At 46.6% G+C, this 20688-nt stretch overlaps 1 protein-coding gene across 2 annotated transcripts; it reads right to left on the reverse strand.

Annotated features, from left to right (window-relative positions):
* Window positions 1-157: 157 nt before the first annotated feature.
* Window positions 158-19662, reverse strand: LOC103626106 (zinc finger CCCH domain-containing protein 44). 2 transcript variants are annotated; one of them, XM_008646482.4, is made up of 11 exons: window positions 19020-19662; window positions 18818-18897; window positions 12988-13169; window positions 11090-12038; window positions 10884-11011; window positions 9764-9823; window positions 9619-9669; window positions 3612-3735; window positions 1699-3522; window positions 1474-1628; window positions 158-1364 (listed from the first exon to the last, which is right to left on the reverse strand). In XM_008646482.4, the coding sequence occupies exons 1-11, from the start codon at window positions 19445-19447 to the stop codon at window positions 420-422; spliced, it is 4926 nt and encodes a 1641-aa protein (XP_008644704.1). In that variant the 5' UTR covers window positions 19448-19662; the 3' UTR covers window positions 158-419. The 2 variants fall into 2 exon arrangements, with proteins under 2 accessions (XP_008644704.1, XP_008644705.1); XM_008646483.3 differs by having other exon boundaries at window positions 3612-3729; window positions 19020-19615.
* Between the last annotated feature and the right edge of the window lie 1026 nt (window positions 19663-20688).

Genomic DNA, 20688 nt, shown 5'->3' on the forward strand with positions numbered 1-20688 from the left:
CACATGTCTGCCACACGCCGGTGGCCACTCTTTTGTAGGCATTCGGACGATTGCACGCGCCTCGTCCGTGACCACTCGGACGTGCAGCTGTTCTGTACGATAGCACAGCACTCTGACCTAGCGAGAAAATCCATGTTTGTAGAAGCCCACAACTCCGTTTAGCTGAACAAAAAGCGTGCATTCCCGAACCAAAAAGCGGAGAATCTTTATCCAAGGCCATCAGTGGCTCTAATAAAACTTACAAATCCTACTTTAGTCATGCTCCTGCCCTGAAAGATATGTACTACTACCAACTTAGTGGTGCCGACACGGTTAATAAGCGTTCTACTATACTGACTACGACGAAACCACATCCTGCTATACAAAAATGTGAGGACGGCCAGGCAAACAGGGGTCCCGCTTCCACACGGCCACGGCGATCACCGGTGCAGGTACTGGCATTTCGAACCCTTCCCGCAGTGGCCACTCTCGTAGTGTTTACATAGCCCCCTCTGGGACTGCCCTCTTGACGAGGGTCGTGACGAACCACCACTGCCATGGTCATGACGATTGTCGGACCTCCGGGGGTAGTTCGAGCTACCCCGCCGCGAATCACCGCTGTGAGAGTCCCTGTCATGTTGGTGATTCCCCTGGCCGCCCCGACTAGGGTTACCAGACGATGGATGCCAGCTCCTGTTGCTTCCGAGAGCCACTCCCGAGCCTGCATTCTTGTCGCTGTTTCCCTGTTGTCTCTTCGATGCTTCCGAAGAGTTCCCCAGAGCCTCGTCCCAACCAGCAGCACCCTTGTCGCTGCTTCCCTGTCTCTTTGCCAACGAGTGCCTCCCTGTTGGTGTCGTCGCTTGGTGACTAGAAGACAATTTACGGTTTTCGCTGGCACTGGATGCGATCTTTGAGCTGTCACGACCCGACGAATGCCAGCCTGAAGCTTTTCTGCTTCCCTCCGGAGATGAACTTGTTCGTTGCCAGCCATCAACTTTTGCAATCCGATCTGTACAGGAACGAGAGGGTTGCCGACCTGCAGCCTTTGTACCCCCCTGGGTAAAAGATCCTGATCGTTGCCAGCCATGCGCTTTTCCACTCCCCTCTGGTGATGTACTTGACTGTTGCCAACCTGAGGCTTTTCTGCTCCCATCCGGGGATGAACTTGATCGCTGCCAACCTGAAGATTTTGTGCCCCTTTGCGTAGAAGGACACGATGCTTGTGAACCTGAACCATTAGCAATCCCTTCAAGTGATAAGACTGGTGGTTTCCAACCTGAAACTTTTGCACTGCCCTCTAGAGATGAGCCCGGCAGTTGCCAACCCATAACTTTTGTGCTCCCATCTAGAGATGGACCTGATGCAGCGCTTCCTTTTGGTTTTACCTAAAAGTGTCAGAAGTAATATGTTAGCTAGAACATTGTGTTACTAAGTTTTTTCCTCTTCAAGGGATGAATCAAGATGGAACCGCAGACCAGTTATGAATAACATTACCCGTTCTGACACTCCAGAACCTGAGGCACTTGAATTTCCATGTTCCATCTTTTTCTCCCCTTGTGTTGGTAATGTTTTGACAAAAGCACCATCTCCTGGGTCCGCTCTCGCCTCCTCTATGATGCATGAAGCGTCTTTGCCATCAGCTCCAAGACCTGTAGAAGATTTTGTTAGACTAAAAAGTTGTTTAAGAAAGCAACCACAGAAAAAGATAGTCATCTTCACCTGATGAGGGCTGGAAACCAGGTTTTGGAGAAGGCATTGACCACATGTCATTACCAGGGTCATCTTGGACGCCCCATAGAGCAGAATCAACAGCTTCACCCTGATAGTAACTTGGTTCACCCCAAGGGGACAATGCAATAGGACTGGAGCATTGTGGTTGATCTTCCTCAGCTGAAGCTGGCACCATTTTTTGTGAAGGCGCTACCCCATGTATACTACATTTTTCACAATCTTGTTCTGTTAAGGATTCCAACACATCTGATACAGCAATCCCTTCAGCATCAGATACAGGATTGACCACTTTGTTATTTCTCTTTATCACATTCTCTTCAAACAGATGCTCTAATTGAGTGATTGAGTCCCTATCTGTCGAATGTGATCTTTCCTTAAGTGGTTGTAAGCTATCAATTTTGCTAGTAGGTGCGCGGACACATGTCTTTGTAGCTAAATTCTCATGTGCTACTGATGTTGAGCCTGACTGGTTCACAGAAATCCCCTTCCCCTCCTGTTTTGGGATAGGACTAGGGTACTCAAACTCAAGATCTTGAGTTTTCAAGGAAAAGAGTGAGCCACTTTTAGGCTCATGAAGAAGATCAAATGATACACTTGATGTGTCAGGCTGGCATGTTCTATGCTGATCCATGGTTGCATCAATCTTCCTTGAATTAGATGTAGATGTTGGATCTGGTTGGGGAACGCAGACAGGAGCCCCAGACTGACAAGACAAAGCAGAAGCAGAACTTGAATCTCTGTCTTCCACAGGATTTGTTGGAGAACAGGTCTCCGGCTTTGCTAAAGCAATAGATAACTGAAGGTCATGAGCTCCAGCATTTGTAGCTGAAGTCCATGAAGAACCTTCCTGCTGGCACCTGGTTCTGAACACCGGCCAACTTGTAGTACTAAGGGAAGTGGCAGGGTCTCTCTCAGAGTGTTGTGAAGTAAGAACTGAGACCAAATGTGAACTACATTTAGATTCAGTTTGCATTAGGTCCTTCCCAGTACAACCATCAGGATGCTGCTGTGCATTAGTCTTCTGACTAGAATTCATGGTTGGCCTCCAAATACCACCATTGTCCTGACTACTGTTCCATTCATCAACCCTGTCTCTTGAAACCCTTCCATCATGAGAACCGGGTGGTGCATATGAACCAGTTGAAGATAGAATTGTGAATGAATAGTTAACCTGATTCTGAACCTCATGCAAAGCATGAGCATCTTTCAGAGATCGTGATGGCGAAGTTCCACCCAGAGGCTTTAGATCTTTTGTTGGATCATAACACTCAGCAGACGGGCTAGATAATGCAGAAGGATAGACCATGTTATAACCCATAGGGGAGGAAGAGTTATTTGCATTTGAGTTAACTCTATCTTGACCAGAGCCTGCCCACATTGATTTATCACTGGTAGTAACTGTTGAAAGCTGAATAAAATCTTTCTGCTGCTTTGGGAGCACTTCAGTCAACAGTAGTGAGTTCTCCTCACTCTCAAATGTAAGCCATACTCTCAGGTCGCGTGGGAAAAAACTTGCCCACTTGGATAACTGCAAAAGAGTAAACGGGCCCTGAACATTTCCATTAGGGTCCTTGTAGTGCCAAACCTTTTCTGGCTCAGTGTCATTTGATAAAATTCCAAGTGATGCAGGCTCAGGTGCCATGTTGTTTAAATTAATGTTACTTCCTGCACCTGATCTATGGTCCACGTCCTCTGTAGGTAGACTGCTTGTATCCAGACTCTTTTGTGTATGATTCTCCACAGAATTCAATTCTGTCCCTTTTCTTCCTGGAAATAATAGATCTGGCCCATTCCGATGCATGGTCCAATCAACTGTATACAAATCATTAAGCAAGTTCGCAGAAGTTCAATATAACCGGAACATCATTATAGAATAATAACAGTAAAGGTAAATTTAGTACCAGCTTTCTTATACTCTGGTTCTTCAGCGGATTCATAACTTGGATCCATCCGGGAATCAACATGTACTTCTGGAACTTCATTAATCATGCGTTCCTTTTCTTCAGGGGTGTTCAGAAGCTGCAACTTTTCAACACACTCTCTCAATGTATGATATAGTTAAGAATCATAAATATTGATTATCATTATTGATCACGTAGGCAAAGTTGGGCCTTTAAGACACCTAAGGCTACGAAATAAATTTGAAGATAAACAAGAAACAAATAATTTTCTCTATCAAGATTCCGACCGCAAAAGAATGGTAATAAAAGGTCATACATAAATCTTTCAGTTTCTCAGATGTGTCACTTCATATGCAACAAAATACTAATCATATTTGTCAAAAGCTGCTTTGATAGGGATTCTCTAACCAAAAAAATACAGACCTAGTGCTGGCGCCTCACATGAGTGGAGTCTGTGAAAGAAATAACCGAGGCAAGCCTTATTCCTGCATTTTGCAGGGAGGCTGCATTGAACCCAGGATGTTTGGCTCACTAAAAAGGCTTCTCACCACTGTGCGCCAACTATCCATCGAAATCTTCTCTAACGCTAGGGGGAAAAATAGGTGCAAAAGTTCATTTCTTAGCAATCAGAATTCGAGGATGACAAGACTTCTATGTTGACTGTTAGACTGTGTGTGTGGGCCGGCACCATTGTTGGACTGTCGGCCCATTAGGGTTAGGGTTCTGTGTCTATATATGTAAGCACCAGCTCTATGCAATACAATCAAGAGTTCTAGTTTTCTAACTTGGTATCAGCTAGGTTTTCATTTCCACCTCTCCCCAACTAACAGCCGCCGCCGGTCGGACACCTGCTCACCTGTCGTCGTCCCCGAGAGGCTCGCCCTTCCCTCCCGAAGGCGACCACCATCCCAGCCGCCAGCTTGCTCCCTCTACCTCCTTCCCCCAGCTCCATCTCTCACATGGAGGGCGTTCCTGCTCCCTCGAGGTCGCGCAGGGTCTCCCATGGCGTCTTCCTCCCCCTGTTGGACCCCTCGCTAGGATGCATGGTCGTCGGCCACCATGGACGCGTTCAGCGTCCCCTCCCTGCGCCTCTCCTCTAGGCCGACGGGCAGCCAACCCACCCCACACCTCTGGACGTCGCGGTCGGCCCTGGCCCTCCTTGGTGTCATGGCGAAACCATCTCACCCACGCGGATCCGGCCGGATCTAGCCTGGGCGCCGACGGGAAAGCCCCACGGGCGCTGCGCCCCGTCGCGGCTCCCCTATTGCCCGGCGCGCCCACCTCCGGCGAGCCCCCAGCAGCAAGAACAACGTCCACAGCTCCTCTCCCCACCGGCGCGGCCACAACGCTGAACGTCGACGGCCTCTCACCGGCGCCCTCCTCTCCCTCCACTGAGCCACCAACATCCAATCGCGGCCCCCTCCCCTCTCTTCTACGCTAAGGGTGGCAGGCCCCCTTCTCTTGAGCGTCGTCGACCTGCTTCCAGCCACGGACGCACCACCCGCCCCTAGGTTGCGCCGCCGCCGAGCGCCAAACCCCCAGCCGCGGATACGCGCCCGCCCCCTCCTCTGTTTGGTCCCGCCGCCGGCCTTGATCCGCCACACGGGCATCTCCTCCCTGGCTTGATCCGCCGCCGGCCCTGCTCCATTGCGCCGCCGACCTCATGGCGGCTGATGCCGCCCCTCCATAGTCGCGGTCGCGGCCGCCTTCCCCCCTCTTGGCTGCCCTGCGCATGTCTCCCTTGCGCCGGCATCTCCGCCCGTGCAGCCCCTCGTCATCGCGCTGACCACCTCTTAACTGCCCGCGCTGACGCCCTAGCAACGCCTCCCACTTCGAGCTTCTCACGTCGCCGATGTCAAACCACCCCTTCCCAGGTCCGAAGCAGGCCCTTGCCCGGCTGAACCCGCTCCGTCGCCCTCCCCTTCATCGTCTTCGCTGGATCCATCGTTGCCGCGGCCTTCCCACCCGGATTCAACGTTGCTGCGACCTTCTCGGATCGATCTGTCGTCCCTTTGGCCGAATCGTCGTCTTCCAGGCTGGATCTGTCGTTGTCGTGGCCTTCCCGACCAGATCCGCTGTTACCCCTTCTATTCTGCCGCGAGCGCGGCCACCATGACCGACGCAGACCGTGCGCTGCCACCGGCCTCCCTGGCAGGGCTCCTCGATGTCAGACGATCAAAGAAGCAAGAAGGACGGTCTACTGGTGCTCTTTTGTTGTGTCGCCCTGACGATCGTTGACGCTCGAACGTCGACCCCTCCTGAAGAATAGACTATTGTTGCGTGTCACCCGACCATGGCCACCTCGACTTCGGCTACCTCGACATCCTGGGGCTATCGTCTTATCGAAGTCCACACCGGTCTCTACTCCAACCGCAACATTCGCACCCTCAAGACGCTTCGACTGCAGGGGGATATTAACCCGTCGGCTCCTACCTTCGGCTTCTACTCCAGTCTCATCGTGTGCGGTGCCCCCATTGTGACTACGGGGGATGTTAGACTGGGGGGGTGGGGGGGCACCACTGTTGGACTTCGGCTCATTAGGGTTAGGGTTATGTGTCTATATATGTAACCACCACCTCTATGCAATACAATCAAGTGTTCTAGTTTTCTAACTCTGACCAACAAAAATATAAAACAATAAGGCCAATTCAAATGCACAAAAGTGAACAAAAGGAAAAACAATTTATATGAATCCTAAGGAACCTTGAAAACCTATAAAGTATTTTTAGCACAGGTTTCGCTGAAACTTTAGAAATTCACGATTTCTATGTCAACTTTGCTTGAATTATATGTCCTTATGGATTAAAACTTTACAAAAATACCAAATAACAGTTTTCACGACAATATTAAAATGTTACCTCTGTCAAGCACTCATAACTAGGAATGCCATGTGGTACAAGAAAAATCCAACAGGTAATGTATCCAAAAGAAATGGTCCACGTGGGTAGAGGCAGCATGATTCCTGGGTATTCCCAACAATACCCAACTTATTTTGCAAAAGGCCATGTATATGTAAAATATATGCATATATATACACATAGTTTGTGTCTGACCAAACTGATTATTGAGTTCCTGAACAGCACATCAAGCTCTAACTACTCTCTTTCTAGTCCTGCACTCCTTCATTAGCATGTTAGCCAGCCTCTTGCGTGTGAGGTAACCTATGTCAACAGCCTTGTCATCATAAAATACATGACTCTAGGCGTGTTTGGAAACTATTGTCCACTTACCCAACATGCTGGCTGGCCAAGCATTGGCGAAGGACTCGGTTGTCTAAGTTTAGCTGTGTGCCAATGTTTCTTTTTTTTGTCTTGTGTGGAGCGCACTTGGTGCCAATCCAAAGTTCCAAACAACCATGCTGCCACCAGTCAACAGACACAAATTGGTTGTGCAAGCTGGCGGCAACATCTAAACGCGTCCACAATCTCTTTCTAACTCTCGAGTCTTGCTGCCGATCACTGTTTTTAGCCCCTATCTTCTTAAATCTTTGTCTGAATCAAAACCCTAGGTTAGGCCTGCTACCGGCGCAGCGCGCAAACGATAACTGAGTATAAGAATAACCAAATCAAAATCCTAGGTTAGGCCTGCTACCAGTGCAGCCCCGACGCGACGTCCAAGAGGATAAGAATAATTGATTCATGAACAATGGAGCGGTCTACCGGCAAATAGTGCTAGCACCCAACATGTTATAAGGCCACACACGACCTATTCTGTTTAGCTTACCAGGCAGCACCCGAATGTCTAGTTTCATGTAGATCCTAATAGAGTTTTGAAAAACGAATAACAAACAAAGTAGCATGAATTATCTCTATGGTGATATCTATAATGTGAATCATTTGCACACATATTTATCTTAACACACATAATTTTGTATTTACGAGTTTTATGTTGGGAATACCCAACTTGAAAATCCTAGCACTGCCACTGATGGTCCAGTGTAAACAATATAGATTTGGGGGCAACACACCTCCCTGGAGACAATTATAATCATAACTACCAATATACCTTAACGCACAGGAACAAACAAAATGTAAGAGCAGTGCATTATTAGTTTATTACGAGAAAAAAGATATTCCTTTTGATGTCCAGATTCACTAGCACGATCACGAAGATGGCTCATTTTCTGTTTCTCATTTTCCAACCACTGACGCTGTGGTTTTCCTTAGGCCTGTGGCTTCAGACATAAATATAATCCTAGAGATCCTTCGACTTTTTGGGGAAGCTTCGGGGCTCAAGACTAATGTCCAGAAAAGTAGTGTGTTCCCCATTCGTTGTACCGAGGATGATTTGGTGCGGGTCCGAGATTGTCTACCATGTCCCTTGTCGGATTTCCCTTGTCAGTATCTTGGTTTACCTCTGTCTTTGGGAAAGCTTTCAAAGGTTCAGTTGCAGGCATTGGTGGACAAAGCAGCTAATGTGCTTCCAGGTTGGAAGGCCGACCTTATGACAAAAGCGGGTCGTGCTGTGTATGTTCAGTCGGTTCTCACAGCGAAAATGATCTATGCTGCCATGGCTTTGGACCTTCCTAGCTGGACTGTTAAAGCTATTGACAAGATAAGAAGGGGCTTCCTTTGGAAAGGAAGAAGACAAGCCAATGGGGGTCACTGTTTGGTGGCGTGGGGCAAGGTTACTAGGCCTAAGGACTTGGGTGGGCTTGGGATCACTGATCTGCGGCTGTTGAGCGTGGCTCTTCGGGCTAGGTGGCCCTGGCTCCTGAGAACCGACCACTCTAAACCTTGGTCGGTCCTCCCTGTTCAGGCTTGTGGAACGGTGCAGGCTTTGATTAATATTGCAGTTGTGTCTGAGTTGGGTGATGGAAATGATATCCTTTTTTGGAAGGATCAGTGGCTGAATGGTAGATGCATCGGAGAGGTGGCACCTGAGGTTCTTGAGCATGTTCCTAGGCGTATTGCTTCCAAAAGGCTGGTTAAAGATGCTCTGACTGACCTAAATTGGGTGGCTGACATAAGGGGTGCGCTTTCAGTTAGGGCGCTTGCGCAAGTTCTAGGCCTTTGTGACCTGCTGGAGGGTCTTGTTCTTCAGCCTGGTATTCCAGATAGGCATATTTGGAAATTCAATGCTTCTGGGGACTACTCTTCTAGTTCAGCCTACAAAGTTCTTCTCCTTGGAGCGGTTGATTTTGGCCCAGCTGAGCGGATTTGGAAGTCTTGGGCTCCGGGTAAATGCAATTTTTTTCTGTGGCTCGTGGAACATAATAGATGCTGGACAGCTGACAGGTTGGCTTTGAGGGGGCTGGACCACCCCACCTGCTGTCCGCTCTGTGACCAGGCCGATGAGACAATTAATCATTTGCTGGTCGAGTGCAGTTTTGCAAAGCAGTTTTGGTTTCTTCTCCTTCGGTCGGGGGACTTCCAGGTGCTCTGTCCTTCTACAGGGGATAGCTGTTTTGACTCTTGGTGGGAGAAGAGTGCTGAGATGGTGGGCAAGCCTTTGTCGAAGGGTTTCAACTCGCTGGTCATTTTGGGTGCGTGGTCCATTTGGAAGCATAGAAATAGGTGTGTGTTTGATGGCTGTAGCCCGAGTGTTGTGATCGCCCTCTCGGCTGCAAGGGAAGAGATGTTGTGCTGGCGTTTGGCTGGCGCTAAAGCTCTCTCTTCTTTCCATCTAGAGGAGTTGGTTTAAGAGTGGTGTATTTGGTGGTGTGTGTCTGTAAGTCTGCTGTTCGTGTTTTTGGGGTTTCACCCCTTTTCTCTTCTTAATACAAAAATACGCAGATCTCCTGCGTATTCAAGAAAAAAAAACAAAGCATATCAGGTTATAAGTTGTTAGACTGTTGTGTGTTGTTTGTGTGTATGGGTCTAGAGCCCGATCCATGTGGCCTGCCAGTGGGTTGTAACCCTAGGCTGGTTAGCCTATACATTGTAGCACTTCTCTAATCAACATCAGTCATCCAATTACACTCTTCCAATATAATTAAAGCTAGAGCAATTCTGAAATAATCAAAGCTCAACATGCAACCAATATTCCTTTGAAAGATTTTGCTTACATCTTTAAATCGCAGAGATTGGAAGATTTTAGCTTTCTCATAGACATCTACCTGATTGATTAAAAAGGAAAAAGGAGATATCAGACTGTAAATTCTATAGAGATGTGAATCAGATGTGTCGTCATATATTAAATCACAGCAGTACCACTTTTAACCGGGCAGTTAGACCAAACTTCATACTCTGACGTAATCGTTTGCATTCCTCCTACATAAGTACATGCAAATAAACAGTGTAAATAGCTAGTTAAACTAAAATGACAAAAAAACAGTCCAGCTCCAACATGTATTAATGATTCATTATGGGCAATAATGAGATGTAAGCATTTTAAGTAGCTAGTTAAATTAAAATAACGAAAAAAAAATGTCCAACATGTATTCAATACATTTAGCGAAAGGGTCTCTAGCCTAGTGGTTAAGGACTTCCGAGTAGCACCTCCAAGTCCTGGGTTCGATTCCTCTCGGGAGCGAATTTTTAGGCTTGTTTAAAAAAATCCCCTCGTTGTGCCCCATCCGCTCTCGGGTTACGATGTCCTGTGCGCCACCCTCCGGTTGGGCCGTTGCAGAGTGGACAGTTGACGTCGGCCCGTTAGTGATGGGGGGCCAGGGTTCGGGGATTTTCTCGGCCGGGACCATTGTTTCGGTCTCTTCTTAATATAATACCGGGAGGGCGGTCTTTCCCTCCCCGGCCGAGTTTTTTTTTTATTCAATACATTTATTATGGGGCAATTTCTAATTATTAGCAACTTCTAAGAATGTAAACAAAATTTCTAATTATTAGCAACTTCTAAGAATATAAACAAAATATCGTATCATAGAGGTAGTTAGCTAAAAACAAGAACAAGGCTGAGGAAACAGGCAATATACTGCATTTTATCAGATCGAATGAAATAGCAGAGATCAGATTTTGTACAACAGTGTTTGAAAAACATATAAACTTAGTATACAATAATATTCAACAACAAACTCTGAACCAATATATAATATACTCCCTCCGTCCCAAAATAAAATCCGTTTTAAGAAATTAAGAGATTCATATAATACTTGATGTATGTGTTTTATATTTATGTCTAGATTCATCATCATCTATTTGAATATAGACATAAAAATCAAGAGCTAAAACGACTACTATTTTAGAACGGAGGGAGTATATCACAATCAGGAAGGATCATTCTACAGTACTAGCTTACTAGGTCTCGAAAATTAAATGTTTGCACTGCATATCCTTGGACATATCATCATTAAATCGTTGTCTTATATTTAGTTACCTCTGTGAAATCCTGATTTGAAATCGTATCCATTGTGATAATCTCTTTCTTTTCTAAATTAGATATCTCAAGAGCATAATCTGTTGTCTTCTTACTGACAGTGTATCGCTCTGCAACTTTATGCGTACCTACATATAGAATCATACCCAGGTAGTATAAGTATTTAGCATCTCAGATTTATACTCTGTAGTATTAGTTAATCTTACCAAGAACTTTCACCAGTCGGTACATATCTTCCTTGTTGCCAAGACCAGAAATTCTTATCCTCACAAAAGCACCAGCAATTTTGTTAGAAAATGCAGCAACCTGATCAATAAGATCCTCCATCACACTGCGCCGCAAGTAAATTAGATTGATATTGTGCATGTCAATGGCTGCATAATCTTCTGGATTAATTGTCAATTCTCTTTCAATCTTCTTATGAGCCTTCCTCCTATCAAAACCTAATGTATCGGCCAACTCATTATGTCCTCCATTATTTACTTGAGCTGAATCTGAATAAATTGCTCTTTGACTGTCTGCATTCGGTGTTGAAGCCTGTTTCACAAGATAATGCATCTCCAAAAGCTTTAACATCTCAAAATGATCGACACGTGGTTTTTTAAACAAATTGCTAAGCCTTGCATCACATATAATCTGACTTTTTCTGCGAGGATCATGGAGGTTATTTTGCTTTATATATTCAAGCAAAAGAACCTGGACATCAAACTGGGAAATATAAGAATTATCACCATTTCTCATGTGTCCAATGAATTCCAATAACTCAGATGATGCCCAGTTTTTGTCACCAGCCAAGGCCATCCCTTCACCTGTTGATCCATTTGGTAAGCCTCCAGCACTGTTAATTGAGATTCCACATTTCCTTGAAGTAATGTTGCCGTCTTTTTTGCGTTTTTGTCCTCTTTTTCCTGAAGAGTTATTCTGTATTCGTTTCTTTGACGAAATGTCAAAAGTAGCATCTTGGCCATTGCTTGCATCATATAATTCATCAGATGACTCCTCTTTCTCTCTTCTACCAGCAGTAGTAGGAACAATCCAATGGCTCTTGGCACTTTTTAGCTCTTCAATCGTTAGTAAATGCTTCCCTTTCAGATCCAACCAATATAACTTGAAAAGGTACTCCCAGCTATATATATCATCAAAATCAACACCAACCTGAAAGGGCGAAATAGGATGATCAATAGACCTAGGATGGAACTATTATTTGCTCAAGGTAATTGTATGCCAACAAAGTAGTACTGCTTGTTTCAGGCAGGTGTCTGCCAAAAGCAAAAGCCCAGCCAATACAGTTGTGTGATGTATCAGGATCAGTGTCTATTTAGTTAAAGGGTGACTTATAAAAAAATCACAGTATCCAGTTCGTCCAAGTGAATGAAGTCAAAATTGAATTTTGAGTTTAAAGGCATACCAGTTTTTTACTCCACGTACATTATCCAACATTCCTGCAATCTAAAACTATTTTTTTGCGCAGTAAATTGAAGCCAAGGCTACCCATACCAAAAACTTAAAGCTAATACACTGGATAAACCAACTAAAAAAGGTACCAACAGCATACGCACAATACCCTGTAGCAAAATTTTAAGCACTAATGTAAAAACCTCAGGAAAGGCATGGCATTTGATATGACAATTGAAAATAGCGTAAAAGATGCAGAATAACAAGGGATCTTGACACAAAAACATGGCTCAGTAGCAAGATAAGAAAATCGTTGTGGAAAAATATCAATAAGAAAATAAATCATAATCTATGCCAAATTATCCCTTATCAACTATCAAGACTTGTCTTCCAACATTAGCACAACTTACGGACTGGCTGTTGCCTTTGCCAATTTACGACTTCTTGATGCCATTTCAGCCTGCTGGCTGAAAGTATCTATTTAACCATATACTGAAGGATGAAGGCTCAATCGAAAATTTTGAAAGTATAGGGATCGAAATGAAGCTTAAGTAAAGCTTGGGGCCAGACGGCCAGTAGCAATATTTATTCAACTATTTTTACTTCTTCAATAAGAGTGGGACCTAACATTCTCTATAAATATCTGTGTAAAAGGCGCTTCTCTAGCTGAAGAAGTGGAAAGCACAAACATGAGTTAAAAGTTGGGTACCTTTGCACCATCTTCTTTGGATTCTATCAATAATATAGTACCATAACATGTGTCACAGAAGCCCTTGTTCCCTCTAACGCCAAAGAATTTGCCTTGTTTGATGCATCCTTTGCAGACAGAGTACGTACAAGTATAACACATGTACTGTACTGCCTTTTCGCAGCTGCTGCATATGTGCCAACCTGATATGTGTGGCATCAAGAAAAAGTGCACACAAAACCATCACGTTTGAATTGTAACAATGACTCGTACATGCACACATCCATCATTGTACTTCTATAAATCATCAGAAGAAGGTAATTTTGTCCTATCTAGATACCATATAATGCCAACAGACACATTCTTCTCTCCTATGTCAATCCAAGTACAATAAATACTGCAGTAGCAAAGGCGCCGGGGTACCAAAAGTACCATAGAAACAACAGCTATGGGAGCAGAGAGCGAGTTCTGACACCGTAGAATATGTCTGCGGGGTCATCAAGAACCTAATTCGCGCGGATTTTTATAGAGGTTTGGACCACAATGTGCGTAATACCCTATGTCCTCCTGCTGAATGCTGATCACAGATTGTGGTATGTAATAGATCTACAAGGTTACAAACTCTAGTACCATGAACTCCAAAACCTGTTATAGTATACAAGTGTGGTGGAGAGCTAGCCCCAAACTAACTCCAACCACCACAGCGGGATCGAATTGAACTCTCTTGGCCTGAATTTGATGGAGCCTAGACTGATTTCTTGCGGTGTGTGAACCTAAATTAAATGTTGCACAACCACACCCTTTTATAGTCCAAAGAAGTGGCGAGTCTCATATGTATATGCTTCCTGCGTGCCCTACATGGCATTTGGGCCAACTGCCTCCGTCCCATCTTGGCCTTGTAATCATGTAGCATACGCTGGTATAATCATACCAGTTGAGGTGACTAATCGAGGGTCTGCCCAGAGTATGAACGGTGTATTAATGGTGCTAAGTACGGTTCCTCATACCCTTTATTACACGATAGTACTATCTTACTGCCTAGTCGTGGCTATAGGGAATTTCTCATCTCCTGCAGGAGGCAGGTTTGCCTAACCAGATATGATCATAAATGCAAGGGTATACTTGCGCAGAGCATCGATATTCCTGCCCTCTGAGCACGTGTCAAGATAGACATGTGCTCGTACTAGCATGTATCATATTTAATGTGATACACAAGCCCCATTACAGTTATCTGTTCACAACTCCCAAGGTAACCGCCATACCGACTACAAGGGTAGGTATGATAACCTATACTTGCAGATACCCAGGCCTAGGTCAACTGACCTGGGACGAGTGGTTGCCAATATAGTGCATTGTAGTCGCGATTAATCGTCCAAGTCGGTTTGGACCAATCACGATTAATCGCCCAAGTCGTCCAACTAATCGTGATTAATCGCGATTAATCGCCCTAGTCGGTCAGCCAGAACGGCCATCAAGTCGTCCGACTTAAAAACATTGCTTTTATTACATTTCCTGGTACATCGTGCATGCACAAGCGGGGCCGACGCACAAACCATGTAGTGGTCTCAAATGCATGGTTGTTATGTCGTCCATTAAGTGTCCACTTAATTGTCGCTTAAGCGCTAAGGCGCTGGAGGAAGGACGACTCCGGTGACACCTTACCATTTAGGCTATGGCGTCCACAAGGTGTCCATGTTCCTCTACGACGCCTTATTGCTCGCTCGCCCACCCCTACTCGCCCTACCTGCACCTGCTCGCCCCGCCCACCGCGCGCCTCCACCGCTGTGCACGTCCCGCCCTTCCACTGCGTCGCGCGCCCCTACTCGCCCTGTCCGCTGTTGTCCTCTACCTGTCTTAGGCTCTCTCCTTTATCTGTCTCAGGTAAGCTGCATGCGTCTCTATCTTAGGCTCTCTCCTTTGTCTCGCATCTCCCTGTCTTAGAAGAGGAGGGTGATTCAAGTATGGGAGAAGGGGGTGAGGATGATATAATGCGTGATGATGAGGATGTTGACAGTCAAGATGAAGGTCCCATAAAGCCTGAAAATGGTGAAGATTCCACCACCAATTCAAACAATGAATTGATGGATGAATATGCCTAGATGGAGATCACTTGATGTTGAGAATCTGAATTCAATCATGTCTTGTGTTCTTTTGTGGACTTGTTAGTTTATGAAGCTATGAACTATGCATTATGAACTTGTTATTTTTATGAACTATCAACTACGTTATTTTGCAAACTATGTTATGCATTAGGATGAAGGAGGCGCTAAAAAGGATGAAGGTAGGAAAGGCGATGGGCCCTGATGGTATCCCTATCGAGGTATGGAGATGTCTTGGAGACATAGCGATAGTATGGCTGACTAAGCTTTTCAACACCATCTTTCGGGCAAACAGAATGCCCGACGAGTGGCGGCGGAGTACATTAGTACCAATCTTCAAGAACAAAGGAGATGTTCAAAGTTGTACTAATTACCGTGGAATTAAGCTCATGAGCCATACAATGAAGCTATGGGAGAGAGTCATTGAACACCGCCTGCGAAAGATGACGAGCGTGACCCAAAATCAGTTTGGTTTCATGCCCGGGAGATCAACTATGGAGGCCATTTTCTTACTAAGACAACTTATGGAGAGATTCAGAGAACAAAAGAAAGACCTGCATATGGTCTTCATAGACTTGGAGAAGGCTTATGACAAAGTACCTAGGAGTGTAATGTGGTGGGCCTTGGAAAAACACAAAGTAGCAACAAAGTACATTAATCTTATTAAAGATATGTACACTAATGTTGTGACAAGTGTCCGAACAAGTGATGGAGACACCGATGACTTTCCAATTAACATAGGACTACATCAAGGGTCGGCTTTGAGCCCTTATCTTTTCGCTTTGGTGATAGATGAGGTCACAAGGGACATACAAGGAGTTTTACCGTGGTGTATGCTTTTTGCCGATGATGTGGTACTTATTGAGGAGAGTAGGAGTGGTGTTTCTCAAAAGTTGGAATTGTGGAGGCAGACGCTGGAAGCAAAAGGTTTTAGGCTTAGTAGGTCTAAAACAGAGTATATGAAGTGTGATTTCAGTGCCATGGGGTATGAGGATGGCGATGTTAGTCTTGATGGGCAAGTGGTACCCAAGAAAGACACTTTTCGTTACTTAGGATCAATGCTTCAAAAGGAGGGAGACATCGATGAGGATGTCAGTCATAGAATTAAAGCCGGATGGTTGAAGTGGCGACAAGCTGCGGGTGTCTTATGCGACCACCGGGTGCCACGCAAACTAAAAGGCAAATTCTACAGGACAGCAATCCGACCGGCTATGTTGTATGGAGCAGAATGTTGGCCCACTAAAAGACGACATGTCCAACAACTAAGTGTGGCAGAGATGCGTATGTTGCGCTGGATATGTGGCCACACAAGGAGAGATCGAGTCCGGAATGATGATATACGAGAGAGAGTAGGAGTGGCGCCAATTGAGGAGAAGCTTATGCAACATCGCTTGAGATGGTTTGGACATATCCAACGAAGACCTGAAGAGGCACCAGTGCATATCGGAATAATTAGGCGTCCCGAAAATGTGAAGAGAGGTAGAGGTCGACCAACTTTGACGTGGACAGAGGCTGTGAAGAGAGACCTGAAGGAGTGGAATATTGACAAAGAGCTCGCCGCAGATAGGAAGGGGTGGAAGTGTGCAATTCACGTGCCAGAACCCTGATTGATAGTTTCGCTTTTCCTCCTTAATCGTTTGACCTTTTCTTGTGTCCATTTTAGATCTTGCTGGTCCTTGTGGGTTTTATCTCTTTTATGTGTTTCCCCGTTTCGTTGTTTTCGGTTCTCCTTTGCCTTTGTTTCCCTTTTCTGTTCTTTGGGGGTTGAGCTCTGAGGTTTTCATACGGGGTTTCATCTCTAGCCTACCCCAACGTGCTTGGGACAAAAAGGCTTTGTTGTTGTTGTTGTTGTATGTTATGCATTAGGATTTGTATGTCCTATAATATCTATGATCTATCCATTTACTTATGCATTTTTTGTTCGCTTACTTATATGTCTATGAAGTCACCTCGCCTCGTGCCTTAGGCGCTTAAAAGGTAAAAAGGTCCTAGATTATTGTAGGTTGCCTTACCGCCGTAACAACCATGCTCAAGTATTCTACAACCTAAGTCGTGCGTCAGTATGCTAAGTCAAAAACGCATGGTCATCCATCGTGCATTTAATGAATCGTACCCAAAACTTATCCATTAAGCTATCGCTGAGGGATAATCTTCAGTGCCTTAGATGTGGGGTTCCATAATATGAGGTCAGACTATTCCCGGCGGGCCCGTCACTCCTTCTGCCTCGAGATAGGTAAAGACTTAGCTAGCCTAGCTCATTGACTCCTCCGAGGGACCCCCAGGCCCTAGAAGACATCGATTCCTGTCAGCGTCAAAGTAAGGTCAATAACCCAAGGGCATTTAAGTGTAGCATATGATCGGGGGGCGGTCTGCACCGAGGTCCCATCTTACCGCCCTAGTGCGAGGGGCCTCGGGGGCCTATAACTCCAGGTGTCCCAGGGCACGAGAAGGCCTTGAGATTTATAATGTCATATGCCCAGGGCACGAGGGGCCCTGAAGGCTTATACCATCAGATGCCCTAAGGCACGAGGGGCCTCTAGGGCTTATATTTAGGGTTGTGCATTCGGTTTATTAGGGTAATTCGGTTCGGTCTATTCGGGTTTGTGAAATTTCGGGTTCTGAAAAATGAGAACCGAAATTTTCAAAAATATTTTAGGAACCGAACCCGAATAGACTCGCAATTTCGGTTCGGTCTATTCGGTCCACCGAATAGACCCGAATTATAGAGAGACTAGTATATTTTGTTAAAATATATACAATGAATAATTAACTGAAAGTACTATTACTACAACAAATGACTATAAAAATTAGCATACAAAGATATATATACTATCGTTAAGATGATATTATTATTTCTAGCTAATAAGTTCATAAATCATATAATAATATCATCACATATTAAGAGCTTTTTTATATTTCGGGTTATTAGGTCTATTTGGGTTTTAAACGTTAGGAACCGAACCCGAACCCATACCCCGAAATATAGCACATATAGGAACCGAACCCGAACCCGAAAACCCGAATAGACCAAATAGACCGACAATTCGGTCTATTCGGGTTCGGTTCGGGTTCGGGTTCGGTTTTAAAATGTCCACCCCTACTTATATTTGCATGTCATGGGATGTGCTACGCTGACAACGATGTAGATAGACCATGAGGGTGTCCTTACATAATTTTACTGAGCTAGCCCCTCCCTGATGAGGCTAAGAAAGGTCCCGAGGGCACTAGTCCCTAGGTGCAGTGGTCTTTCCTGAGTCGAGATCTTTGAGTGTGTCTTGATTGCAGCCAAGGGTACGCCCTTGGCGGGGCGCTGACAAATAGCTTTTGGCTCGGTGTTTAAACATAAATCTCCAACAAAGAATCACAGTACAACAGAAATCCTGCTGATTTTGTCCTCTTCTACCAATTGAACATATACATAGTAACATTGAATCGGCTCCCATTTGCATGCTGGAGCCAAATGAGATGGCGAGATTACCATAACTGACTAATTCAGTTATTTATTTAATGTGGGAGTATATGCATTGATTAGCATCTGTTTCTGCTTGAAATGTTTGTATACTTACTTATTTCAAACATTTCCTATTTCTTCAATAGCTCATGGCTTGCATTATCTCAAAAGTTATGGCATGTCAAAGTGCTATAATGGCATCTACTTAAGCATTAATATTTGTACTAGTCAGCATCTATTGAAGAAACGAGTCGACGTTAAACACTGAGAAGAAGGCGCAGTCCACAAGAGAAAAGCTCACCACAATCCCACTTGCCCTGGCACCGAAAGAAGGATTCGTCTCGCTTGATGCACGCAGGGTGGTACACCTTCGGGCAACCCCTAAAGGCAAAGTGAAGCTTATCAGCACGCACAGTGAAGCGGAAGCTGCATTACTTGACCGTACGTGATGCAACAGCTAGCTAATCGCGCGCGCGCGCGCACGCACTGACACACACACACACCTCCGGTCGCAAACCACGAGGCTGCCCCCATCGAAGCAGATGAAGCAGACCTCCTCCTCGTCCTTCTTGTTCCCCGGCTTCACCGGCGCAGGCACCGGCGCCGCACCGTCCCTGTTCTTCGGCGGCCTGCCTCTCTTCCTCTTCACCGGTGCCGCGGCGGCGGGCTGCTGCTGCTGCTGCTGGGGCGGGGGCGGGGCCGCGGCCCCCATGATCGATCCGAGGAACTGCGGGTCATCATCAAAGACCTCCCCGTGCAGATGGGGCGCGACCCCGACGCTTCGCAGTCGCAGCGAAGCGGAGGCGGGGGCGGGCGGGGGCGGCCCTGGGGGCTCCGGCACGGAGGGCAGCGGCGGGAGGCGGAGCTCTGGGGGCCACTCGGCCTCGCCGGGAGAGAGCACCTCGGCGCCCGGGCCGGTCCCCCCGTCCATGGATCAGCAGGCCCCCCCAACCCAAGCTTAAGCTCAAAAGCCCGCCTAACCCTAGCTCGTCGACGTCCACCAACCCTCGCTCGAGGTCGAGGCCTCGTCGTCGCCGCCGCGCGGTCTCCCACGGGCTCACGGACCCGAATATGATGTGGTTGGTAGGTACAGGACTGCGAGAGGTGGGCACTGGCCTGGGGCAGAGAGAAAGTGATGAAGATGATACGAGGCTGGGGAAGGCAGAGGCAGGGGGGGTAAACGGGGCGAGCAAGCTGGCGGGCTAGCGTAAAGAGGTGAAGGCTTTTCCAGTAAAAAAAAATCGCGGCGGTCAGGGGTCTGTCTGGGTGCCTTTTGGGTCCTGAGAAATTAACCTTTGGTTATGATGGCAGATCTAATACATTAATGATTGATGATTTGGTGATGTTCGTAAAGATAAAATAAAATAAAATGTCTCTTTGCGTCCGGCCGGACCGGGAGCGGGGCGCACCGCGCCGCACCGCACCGGCACGACACGGCAGGCGCACGGGTACAGAGAAAAAGGCAAAGCGGGGCGGGGCAGCGCTGCGCTCGACGCTCGTTTCTCGGCGGGGGCGTCGTCGGCGATTGCCGATTGGGCGAGCGGCGAGCGGCGGGAGGACCCGGAGACAAGCTAGAGGTCCAAGACGTGTGTGTTGCCTTGCTTGTAGTCTGTGGACGACGGGAACGGGACGGGGTGGCGTGGTTGGTCGCTGCATTTTATTGGGCCGCAGCGGGTCCAGTACACGGTTTGCCGTGCGTGGCATAGTGGTCGTGGGTTCTCGACGACTTCTCGCGCCCGTTCTCCGGTTTGTGCACGTGATGGGCAGGCAGACCGCAGAAGCTCCGATCCATCCTTGCTCGCGAAGCGCGACCATTGCCGGCCTGCGCGCATCGCAGCCACGACATGCTTCGCTGACGTACCGTATCCAACCCCAGCCTGAATTTTCTGCACATGCTGGTTCTGGGTGCTGTGCTGTGCCTGCTGTGTGTGTGTGCTCGACTCGTCCCAGGTCCCACCTTCCAGCTGCCCTCCGGAGTCCGGACCCGACAGTCCAGCACACCGGCAACTAATATTGTCTGTGTGCGTATTTGGTCTCCTTGGTAAACTAATAGCCGTCACCGTCAGGCTAGTCTCCACTCTAACCCATATGAAAACTGGCCTTGCTGTTACCCGGATAGTTGACTGGAAGTTAGCTAAAAGGATGCTTAAACTAAACAAGGTGACGTGCGCG

This window comes from Zea mays, chromosome 5, assembly GCF_902167145.1.
Source record: "Zea mays cultivar B73 chromosome 5, Zm-B73-REFERENCE-NAM-5.0, whole genome shotgun sequence".
In the NCBI taxonomy this organism is placed as follows: domain Eukaryota; kingdom Viridiplantae; phylum Streptophyta; class Magnoliopsida; order Poales; family Poaceae; genus Zea; species Zea mays.